Source organism: Cryptotermes secundus, unplaced genomic scaffold, assembly GCF_002891405.2.
Source record: "Cryptotermes secundus unplaced genomic scaffold, Csec_1.0 scaffold625, whole genome shotgun sequence".
NCBI classification, from domain to species: domain Eukaryota; kingdom Metazoa; phylum Arthropoda; class Insecta; order Blattodea; family Kalotermitidae; genus Cryptotermes; species Cryptotermes secundus.
In genome coordinates this window covers 1139-13677 of record NW_019738969.1, presented here as the reverse complement: position 1 = coordinate 13677, position 12539 = coordinate 1139, and the positions used below count along the sequence as shown (strand labels likewise).

General features: G+C 36.8%; 1 protein-coding gene across 2 annotated transcripts in view; it reads left to right on the top strand.

Moving 5' to 3' along the window:
* The window catches only part of LOC111871515 (serine-rich adhesin for platelets), a gene marked incomplete at its 3' end in the record, with an annotated part of 129477 nt that extends 116938 nt beyond the window's left edge, over positions 1 to 12539 (top strand). For both annotated transcript variants that reach the window (XM_023864673.2, XM_033754284.1), the window contains 2 exon segments: positions 264 to 367; positions 11375 to 12539. In XM_023864673.2, coding sequence (XP_023720441.2) covers positions 319 to 367; positions 11375 to 12539 — 1214 coding nt within the window.

The following is a 12539-nucleotide window of genomic DNA, read 5'->3' as shown; positions in this document are numbered from 1 at the left end:
AAACATGTAAACCAGGCAGGACGACACAACCATTGTGCTTTCATTTGATTCACTTCATGCAGAGAAAGCATAATAATAATAATAATAACAACACTCAGCACAGTATACGTTTTATTTCATGACACTAGACATTGAATCTATCGAATTCAGGCCAGCACAAATGATGACTGATATTTCTACAAACATATGAACATGGCTATCAGATATGCTACAAATATACGAATCTTCAGTTTTTTATGCTTTTGTTTATTTTTTCTTTCCAGGTGTAATAGAAGTGGCTGTGGTCCAGTTTACGATGACGTCACGTTATCGGGAGACATGACGCTTCACTGGTGGATGCATTGGTTTTGGATCACCAAACCAGCAGGTAGTTATTTTTCATTGTTTCCTAATGCCAGCTGCAGAGGCAAGAGGTTTTTCCCTTCTGCACAGAGTCCAGACTGGCTCTGGGGCACACTCAGCATCCACTTATCCAGTGGTTACCGGAAGAACGAACCTTACTATTCACCTCCATCTCGGCTTGAGTACCGAGGGAGGCAAGTCTCATGATCCTAAGATTAATTGAACTGTTAATGTCACGTGTGCACATGTGTCACCTCTGAGGTCTAGTGGTCAGAGTTTCTGGTTACAAATTCAGAGGTTCTGGTTCGATTCTCGGGGCTACCACATTTTCTGAGAAGTAGTGGGTCTGGAACGGGGATCCGTTGCGCAGACCACGCGACACCATCTATCCGCAAAATTTGGCTCTAACCTCACCGACAAGCGGCGGTCGCTCGGACTAAAACCACGGAGTATTTTCTTGGGCATGTGTCACACTATATTCGTCAATTGAGTGGATATCCCATCGTCTACAAAGAGTCCCTGCTCTTAATTAGTGAGACATCGGGTCATTAGGATGTATTTTGTAATGGAGATATAGCTTCACTATTCTTGATCTCGGGATTAGATAGAAGTGAGTGGTCAGCATCCCACCTACTTCCGCTTTACCCCCTGGGAAAATAGCCCTCCCTAATCATTGGATTGGAGGTGGTGTGGACCCCGGAGCCGGTCTGGACACTGTGGAGTAGAGAAAAATCCCTTGCCCATGCCGGGAATCGAACTCCAGCCGTGCATCCTGTGGCCCGTCGCTATATCGACTGAGCCATCACGGCTCTCAAGTATTACCGAATATTGGTTTGATATTTAAAGAAATATTTTAATAACTTAAATTCAAACGTTAACCGAAGTTCACAAAATTATTCATTAGTATGTAATTTCCATATTCATAATGTGTATATACATATTAACAGTCTTCAAGTGCATAGAGTCCCATTACCACTTCTACACTACATGTTTNTGTGTGTGTGTGTGTGTGTGTGTGTGCTGTTTTCGTTCTCTTATATTTTTGATAGAGTTATGGTGTTGTGTGGTGAGTGTGGTGGGAGTAGGTTGTGGGGTTGTATTGTGTTGTTCTGTGTAAATTGTGTGTAATTCATGAAATATTGGGTTATATATTTCTGTATTTATGTTATTCATATGCATGTTTTTCTTTGTTGTTCTGTATATATGGTAGTTTTCCAATGTGTTTAAATATTGTCCTTTTTTATTCGTTGCTATGATGTCCATAGTATTTTCTATTGTACCGTATGCGTGTCCCGTATCTAATATTTGTTTCGAGTATCCTGTATTACTGTTATTGTGTCTTATGTCTTGAATATGTTCTTTATACCTGCAGTAAACCAGAAACTACAACACGAAATGAAAACAATATATTTAAAGCAACAACAAAAAATAAAAAAACATGGAGAAAACCCAAGCAACCATGAACAAGCATAATAACACAAATTATGCACGAGTAAAAAATTGTACGAACACACATTTTACAAAAGACGAAATTCAGCTCTTAAACAAAGGATTAAAATACAATTTACACTACAAAAACGAAAAAATGTCTTGAAACATTATTTCTCGAAGCAGAAACCAACCAAACCAAACTAGATATAACAACATAACTACTATAGACACGTAGTTGCAAAACAAATTAAAGATATTAAGAGAAACAAAGATATTCATAATAGCTATAATAGTAAGAGAGAATGGAAATTAACTATGAATATAAAGAGGAAAATTCTAGATAATAAATTGATAGTAACAAAAGCAGATAAAGGGAAGACATTAGTAACAATAACAGAAGAAGAAGACTAACAAAAAATAATTAAATTCATACATGAAAATAATGTTACACTAATTAGCAAAGACCCAACACAACAATACAAAAATAATATAAAACAAACAATAAAACTATGTACAAATACAATACAAAAAAGACAAAAATGGAAATACACAAACATGAATCCTATAGCTCCAAATTTACACGCCACAATAAAGCTACATAAACATAATACACCTATTAGACCCATAATCAATTGGAAACATGCCCCAGCATACCAACTAGCAATAGTGTTATCTAAGACATTACAAGAATATTTACAATTGCCAAACGCATACAATATACTGAACTCCATACAGTTAATGAATGATTTAACACTATTATAATAGATGAAAACATAAGATTATGTTCTTTTGATATAGAGAGCATGTACACGAATATACCAAAGAAGATATAATGAATATAACTAATAATATACCGTATTTACGCATGTATAGGCCGCGTGCGTGTATAGGCCGCAGCACAATTTTCAGACAAATTATAGAAAAAATAATTTTCTTGGAATATTATTTCAGGAGTAGAACACCCTGTATTACTAATTATGAATATATATTTTTTTAAATGAAGTGTGATTTCGAATATTTCGAATATAAGCCGCACCCCAGTTTTCCTCTTGAATTTTTGGCCAAAAAATGTGAGGCCTATACATGCGTAAATACGGTATTACAACACAATCATAACACAAAGAGAAATTACGCATATATTTAATACTATACTAGACCAAAATTATTTTCAATATGAACAAAAATATTACAAACAAACAGATGGTTTAACTGTGGGAGTACCAACATCGGCAATATTGGCAGAAATATATGTCCAAAACATAGTAAAGTAAGTAAAGTAAAGCTATCCCTGTAACAGGCCGTGAAGGTCCATAGGGTTGTGAGACGTTAAGGGTCCCACATAACCTTGACAGTCGGCTCGAAGATGGCGGTAAGGTTGTGAGCCTTACGCGCCGGCTGCGCTTCACTCCCCAGGAAAATCATTTAATTAATTCCTGGTATTCATTTCTGTTAGAGGCTGAGTAAACCCCCTAGTGCGGTCGAAAGGATTAAATCAATTGAAAAAAAATCCAATGACCTCATCGGGAATTAAAAAAAAATATAATTGGATATTTCAGATGTGTTGACGACATACTAATATTATACGATATAAAGAAAACAAATATTGACGATATGATTATAGAATTCAATAAACTACAACCAGCAATAAAATTCACAATAGAGAAAAAGAGCCATAAATCCATGGTTTATGCTAACCGTCTTACAGTGTATACACTTTTTCACCTTATTCTTCACTTCCACTCTACATGTTTCAGCACTAGTGTGCCATCCTCAGGTGTCTTTATGCACGTTAAACTATTGTACTGCATGCCATGATGTCTTCATTCTAAAATAACTAAAATCTGTATTCGTCATATATGTCGATGAATTCCAAATAATAAAACTTTTCAGAATTCATCCTACGTCGTACTCAAACACGCGAATTACGCCAATCCTCTTTTATGTGAACATTCTTCCTTCATACATTTGTGTATTGTGTTGTGTGTTGTGTGTTGTGTTTTGCTCCTGTTACTGCATGCGTTGTACAACCTTATAAGCCCAGCAAATAATTACCCCATTACCAGAACAGCAAAAGATACAGAAATAGCTACTATAAATAACATACTTATAAATAATAAGTACAACACAGATATAATTACAAAACTAGCTACAAAAAAGAGAAACCAAAATATTACAGGGAATCTAGAAGGACAAAAAACAAAGATGAAATGGGCAACATTCACATATATAGGAAAACAAACAAGAAATATTACAAAAATATTTCGAGACACAAAATTAAAAATGGCATTTAGTACGAAGAACAATTTACAACACATATTCAAATCAAAACCATAAATAGATAAATATAACAGAAGTGGTATCTATAGAATGAAACGCCTAGATTGCCCCATGGAATATATAGGACAAACTGGAAGGAAATTTAATACCAGGTATAAAGAACACATTCAAGACATAAGACACAATAACAGTAATACAGGATACTTGGAACACATTAGATATGGGACACGCATACAGTACAATAGAAAATACTACAGACATCATAGCAACGAATAAAAAAGGACAATATTTAAACACATTGGAAAACTACCATATATACAGAACAACATAGAAAAACATGCATATNCATTAGAAACATAAGAAGAACGACCCCCATGTGGATGATCAATAATACACACGAATTTAAAAATATGACGTATGAGATAACAGGTTTTAACAAGTTTTAAATACATAAATGTTATTATTATTATTATTATTATTATTATTATTATTATTATTATTACATAAGGACGTATACAAATTTAATATTATTTGTAAATGGACATATAAAGGCAAGCAGTGAAATGGTTGACGGATCGATATACCTGAAAGTGTCATGTGAAAGAAGGGGATGGTTATCTGAACAGTTTGGCTTCTCTGACTGTGAAGATAAATTGAATTTCAGATAACAGTGATATGTAGCTTATCAGCTCTTTTCAGCAACTTCATTTCCTTTCAGAACCCACATTTGGACAGTTATTCTGAATGAAGTTCCATTGTGTTGGGGCGGTAAACAGAAGTAAGGTGATCCTGTTCATAACCAGAAGATGTAGTTAGCATTATTTTATTTGTTTATGTAGTTAGGTGCTGTTTTCTCAGCACAAAGACTTGTTTTCAGTCCCTCTAGACTTCATGTGAAGTTCATGGTGGATGAAGTGCCACTGGAGAATGCTTTTTTGGTTTTCTCCATGCTAATCATATTCCATAATTGCTCCATACTTACCACCACACTTTGAAGTGAGAGGCAGTTGTAGAGTCCTTCTTCTTCATCGATTAGGCCTTATGTGGTCTGTTCTGCCCCCTTGAAGAGTAAGCTGATCCGTCCATCTTAACTTTGGGCGTCTTATGTTTCTTCTTCTTTTGGGGTTGTATGTTAGAATTTTCTTCAGAATCCACCTTTCTGCCATTTTTGAACATGATATTTTCAGTGTGTTCTGGATTTTATAAGTTTATCGCTTATATTAAACGTGTTCAGCTTTTCCCTAATTTTAGCTTTCCTTGTTTGGTCTTCATTCTTCATTCTACACTCCTCAAGAATTTCATTACTGTAGAATAAGTAATCAGAGGTATGACAGCTCAGTCAGTAAGGTGACAGGCTGTGAGCTGGGCACTCAGTGTTTTACTGCTGTAGGTGTGCTGACATGTGCCCAGAACAGGTCTGAGGCCCAACTGGGCGCCGTTCTTCTCTGTGGTAGAAGCTAACCATTCAGCACTGTTTAATGTGGAGATTAAATATGCATATAGTTTATTTTTTTCGTTTCCCATGCTCTGATGCCATACCAAAAGTGTAAGACTGTTTTGTGAATGCTATTGACATCTGGACAATTTTGAAGGATAATAATTATGAAATCTAGAATTAGAGCCATTCTATATGAAGTTGAATTTATTTCAGCTCTTTATGATATGTAGTTTAAAAAAAATGGTCATTTCTTTAGATGACCTGCTAACAAAGGGTAAGGTTTAACTGCCATTCTGTCAGAATAAATGAACCTTTACCTCCATTTCCTCATAGTCTGGTGTAAAGTTAAAACTGTGCTTTATTTCTAATGGAGAAAAAGTTATTAGTTGATGTATTTATGTTATCTCCTTACAGTGGAGACGTTGATAAGCCTGATAATATGGAAGAGTGATAAAGAATATTAAATGTAAATATTGACCATTGTTTGGTGGGGCAATGGAAATGTGTTGGTAGTGATAACTGCCCCCCCCTCCCCCTTCTTTCCCTGAACCAACAGAAAGACAATACAATGAGCAGACTTCACCAGACAGCTGTCAGATAGGGTGCTGCTCTGCCTTGTGGCATTTCCATTATGGGATTACACTTGAAGGGATTCATAACCAACTAAATGAAACCTTTAGAAACTCTGTGTTCGGCTACATTGTCCTTCTGTGTCTTGTTCAGAACTGTCTGTTGGAAATAAGCAATGTTTCCTTTGCTGCTAGTTGGGAGAGAGCTATTGGTGTTATATGATATTGATGGTTTAAACTGTGAAGTCAATGGGGCAGAAAAGAGTGTTACAAGTGATTTTCAGAGGTAAGAAAGTTTATTCTACACCTCTTAAACCAGTAGTGTGTTGTTTCATATTTCATGCTGTCTGCTGTGTTAGTACTTTCAGACTTGGCTTCAAATTTATTTTATTGTCCATTCAGCTCAGTAATTTTGCTCAAAAGACAAGTTTATGCAATAACAGTACTTCATACACTTCTTAAATATCAAAAATTTCATCTCCTGATCATATATGAAGTAATATTACATCCTGCACCACACATGAAATTTTCCGTTATGGAAAACCGTAGCTTTATGCATGGGTCCTATGTTTGAAGAAGGGCTGAGGAAGACAAAGTTGAATTGTTAGTATATTTTTGTTTTTAATTTACATTATGTTTAATTTCTCTGTAGGTTTTTGTATGTACATAATTTCTCAAAGTTGTATTCTTATCTTCAAATATTAAAAAGAAAAACATAACTTTTCTGTACTGAAATAAGGTTATATAAAATTGTGATGATGAAAGATACTGGAGCTGTAAATGAACATCTGAGGCTAGCAGACTATGCAGGATATTCTAAAAGTCTCTGACGGTGGTTGATTTGATACACTGCAGTTTATTTGTATGATACACTATTTAATACATACTACATCTTGGGGGCTGACTAACTACGTTCCTAGATTCAGGTGACTGGTTATCGTTTTCTAGCAATGATGCACTTATTCACATAGAAGCTATGTTTTCAAAGGGTTCTGTGTTAGATCCTGACCATTACCACTAATATCAACATATCAAATAAATAACAAGTATACTTCAACGTAATTACAGTCAGTCACATGAAGCCTGTAGCAGAGCCAATATTGAACAGTGTCAACCTGCACATGACACACTATTGTTGTATTGTCAGCGTTGTGGTACAGTGTCATAAAAGTGTTACCCTTGGTTTTGTGGGCATTTATATTTGTTTGGTATTGGAGCAAGATCTAAGTAGGTACCATGGGTCCTGATGTATAAGACACTTTGTGATCTCAGCAGTGTTTACAAGTAAAATATTTTGACTAAAATATTTACTTCTGCAGGGAGGCGTCTTGCAGACGTCTTCTCAGTGTTTGGTAAAGATGGGAAATACTGATTCTGGAACCACGGATTCTGGGTATATATTTCGGATATATTGTAATGGGATTTTATTGGAATTTACAAAAAATAATATTTTTGTATTCTACTGTCATTTAGTAGTATGTATGTATGTATTTATATATGTATGTATGTAAGGGGTGGGCCATAAAAACCGGCTCCTGCACTGTGACCTTCAGTGATCTATTGTACTTCCCCTTGGATTAGCCCATTATTAATCCTACACTTTTAATAAAGTGTAGGACCCTGCTTATGGGGGTGTCATAAAAGTCATTTGGTTCCATAAAATATTGACCCAAGTGATGAAATCTTAAATAAGCTGTGTCCTCACAATCACTCAGTATGGGTGCGGCTGATTCGTTTTCCTGTAGGCACCTTTCACAAGTTGGGTTATCTGTCAGTCCCAAGTTGAAAAAGTGTCCTTTCAGGTGGCAGTGTCCGGTAAGTAATCCTACCACCCATCTTAGTTGATCTCTGTTTAATCTCAACAGATCCTTCCTTCATACATTGTCGAGGGGCCTGATATAAAACCCTTTGCCTGTTTGAGTCCAATTATGGATTCCCAGTATTTTTTATGGTTTCTATCAGTCCGGTCCCTGATCGCATTTTGCCTGCCTATCTCTTATCTTTCCCTCCTCCAGGAAAACAAATATTAGCAATGATAGCAGAAACTGTTGCAATGAGAAATGCTTCCATCATTCCAGTGTGCTTAAGAAAGAGAAATATGGAAGGACTTGAATTTGTGTTGCAGCAGTGTAATGTTCCATGAGTGCTGTACTGTATGAGATTGAGGCAGTAAATTTTGGGACTTAGTGTTACAGTGCATGAAATTTGGCAGCTATGCACCATATGAAGTTTCAGGGCAGTCCAACATTCGCTCTTTCATTTCAAAAGAAATGGGTATAAATGATGAGTTCAGACAATTGTCATTGTTACTTGATTATAGCTTTACACTTTTAAATGCAGGATTGAAAGACAGATTACAAAACACACATACATAATGGAGCTGATGCCTCCATCTCACAATTCTGAAATTAAATGAGCTGTAAGATGGAGGCACTAATCTGTCATGAAAATCTGTAATGTTATATGAACTGTAGCATTTTTATATTTAAAAGAAGTTCTAGTTTGGTGCTCTGGTACTCAAAAGCACTGGGGTATCGCTCTGGATTGTCCTGACTCAACTACAGCCCTGATTGATGATGTCAGAAATGAAGACAATGCATAAATGATCATTTGGGTGGCCAGTGATTTTCCGTTCTTTTGTGTGTTATAGCATCAGGAAAATATAAGATCATTGTAGTCACATGCACGGTTCTGTGAGCTACAAAGTATAACAGAATGAATCAGAATTGCATTCATATAGAAATGGGATCCTTCCTACCATTCACTTCAGAATAATTTTTCTTCTCATTTGGTATCCGGAAACATGAAGATGAAACTATATAAAATTCTATTTTTACCTGGTGACTTGCACATGATCGTGCATTAGGAGATCACAAATGGAAACAGACTGCTTAGGACAATATCTTGGCTTGAGAGGGAAGATGTAATGAGTGACTGGAGAAAGTTGTGTAATGAGGGGTTCCATAGTTTGCACTCCTCACGAAAAATCATTAGGACAACCAATCAGTGAGTATGATAAGGCCATGCCATAGCTCAGGCAATTATTTGCTGACTTCCCACCACGGCGGCCTGGGTTCTGGTCCAGGTCTGATCATGTGAGATTTGTGGTGGGCAAAGTTGTGGTGGGGCAAGTTTTCTCTGAGTACTTCAGTTTCCTCTGCCAATCTTATTCCACCAATTGCTCCACAGTCACCCTCACCTATCATCTGGGGCTGGTACAATAGGCCAGTAGTGGCCGCAGTACCAAGTGGACTCAGTCTCACTTGACTCAATGATGAGACTGGAGGAACATGTGTCACATAAAGGAAACTTGAGGAATGGAGAATGTTTGTCAGAAAACTTGAAACAAAGATACTATTTCAAAATCCTATGTGTAGATGGAAGGATAATGTTAAAATAGATCTTAAATGGGATTGGAGGTAAATAAACTGGTTTCATTTGGCTCAGGATTGGGACTAGTGGTAGGATACTGTAGAGGCCACAAGTAGGTATGTGTATGAATTCCTGTAATATATTCACATTTTAATGTATTATCCATTCTTTGCACAAAGTACATTGAATTAATTCTTAATTTGCAAGCCACGTTTGTCCACATAAGTACACTTTTTATCTCTGGGCTTAAATTTGTGGCAGAAGCAAGGACTTTTCTCCATCACATCCATACCCACAGTGGGACCCACCCAGACTCCTATCCAGTGGGTACCAACATCTCTTTCTCTTGTAGTAGAATGACCGAAGCACTAAGCCAGTTGTTCTCAAACTGTGGGGCGCGACCCCCGGGGGGGGGGCGAAGGGCTTGAAAGGGGGACGCAGCATACTTTCCTACAGATACAAATTAAAACTGCCCTAAATCAATTAGAAAAGTAACAAAAAATAAAAATACATATAGAAAAACTTTTGATGAGTACAGGCTTTAATTATCATGAATTTCAAAATAACTAATAATTATTCTCTTTACCAGCAATTATGAAACATGTATCCCAGAGACAACGTTGATAGTTCAGCAGCAGCCGCATCCTCTGAAGTCTAGGCTTTTTGAAATGCTGTGTGAGGAAATGGGTGCCGAACACACTGTTCTGTTGTTTTTTAGTGATGCTCGATGGCTTTCAAGAGGCAAGGTATTAATGAGAATGTTTAAGCTGAGGCATGAGGTGTTCTGTTTTTAAATGGGGAAAATCATTCACTGGCAGACAGTTTCAGCAACAAGGATTTTTTTTATTGAAAATGGCATACCTCACAGATATATTTGAAAAACTAAATATCCTCAACACTTCACTTCAAGGGAATGAGGCAACTGTACTTTCTTGGAATGACAAAGTGAAGGCATTCAAGAGAAAATTAGAGCTCTGGAGAAACAGTATGGAAAATGGCACGCTAGACATGTTCCCTACTCTGGTGTCAATGGTACAAGACACTGATAATCCAGTGCTTCCAGTGGACATAAAAAGCTGCCTACTTGATCATCTCATAATGTTGAAAGTTCATTTCGAAAAATACTTTTGCAATGATTTTGATAAATTTAATTGGATTAAAAATCCATTCGAAAATGCTCCTGGGCCATCATCTCTGAATGTAAATGAGCAAGAACAACTCATCGATCTCACTAGTGATACTTCATTAAAAAGTAAATTTAAGGAATTGTCTTTGTTGGAGTTCTGGATACATATTGGCAAGGAATTCCCAACTTTGAGCCAAAAAGCATTGAAGATCCTGATTCCTTTCGCAACAACTTACTTATGCGAGACAGGCTTTTCTGCTTTGGCAGCTATAAAGTCAAAGTATCGTTCAAGGCTAAATATTGCTAAAGAAGTTAGAGTGGCCATTTCTGATATTACACCACGTTTTGATAAACTTTGTTCTCAAAAGCAGGCCCATCCATCACACTGAACTTTGACATTTAAATGTTTGATTTTCTTTGCAGAAAAAAATTAAATACTTGTTAGTTAAATATCGTTCCATTTCAATACATATTTCGGTTAGTTGCAAGTGTTAAAACTAATTTCTATTGTATGCCTAATATTGTGATACTTTAATTTTGAGAAAAAAAAACTGCTAAATAGTATGAAAAAAAAATAAACTGAATAAAACGTCAAACATACCATGACTTCTATTTTGATAAAAAAAAAACAGGCTGAGGGCCTGAGAGTATATTCTCTTGTCAGGGGGGGCTCAGAAGTAAAAAGTTTGAAAATCACTGCACTAAGTTGATTCACCTACATCTAGCATTGAGGTTAAGAATGTGTGGGACTTTATTCATGCTCTGTTGTACATCTTCATGACATGGTGTCTCACTAAATCTACATTGATTTATTTTCAGCACTCCTGCTGGTGTCTTCAATTGTAGTTGCCCTTCCTTTGGGCCCTTATACATTGCCAACACAATACAGATTCCATGAACAGCTGGATCATGATGACTCCACCATCACGGATTTGCTCTTGCATCTTAAAGCAGGCCATCACATACCTTCTGCCTACAACACAGACTTGTGGATGGGTACACAGGACTTGCGCCAGTCATCCACTTCATCCAGTTCTTTGTTGTGGCCAACTGAGAGTGTACCAGGCATCCAAAGAGAGGAAACAATAGACCCATCCAGCAAGGCCATCCCAGAACCTAGTATCAGTACATATCTAAAGTCAGAAACTGATCAGATAGGACTGTCCCGTGGTGTGCAACCATTTTTGTTTTATACCTCGGGTCCGCCTGATAGCTCTACTGCAAGCGAGAGACATGTGCTGTTGGACCCACCTATTACAGACGAGCATATGTTTTCACAAGTGTTAGGTGCAGGCAGTTCCCAGTTCCCTGACACCCAGACTGTTGGAAAACAGAGTGTTGTGAGTGATAGTGAAGAAAGTGTACCTGTTTTAAAATCAGCTTTAATTTCTGAAATTAGAGGTGAAAACCAAAACTTATCTGCAACTGAAGGAACAACTGTGTCAATTAATGGTGTACGAAAAATTTCTGCAACTGAAGATAATAATAGTGCTGTGGTGATATCAAAAGACATAAGGAACACAACTCAGTTAGTGTTTAATAATTCTGAAGGCATCTTATCGGATAATCATAATTTTTCTGTTGAACCTGCAGTTGATAATTTAAATTCTTTTATCCAAGGTGTGGATAAGCCCAGTGTGAATATCCCTCGCCCTGTAACCAGAGATTTGGAAAACAATTCCAAATCATCACTTAGCACATCACTGCAGATTTCAGTTTTAGCTAGTCATGCACTTGATCATACATCGTCCCTGTCCACAGCATTTCCCCAATTAAAGCCACCAGTACCACGATCCGATAAGTCTGCAGGCTACTTTCCTTCACAGTTTCGTCCCCTTGTGCTTTCTACAATCTCACCCTCTAAAGATGGACCAGATGCTTTTCCCATCCCACATAGTAGTGATACAAGTGACATCATGCAGAGTTATTTACAGGGACCAAATATTAATGATGATTTCTTAAACCGCAAACATGTAGAAGCTTC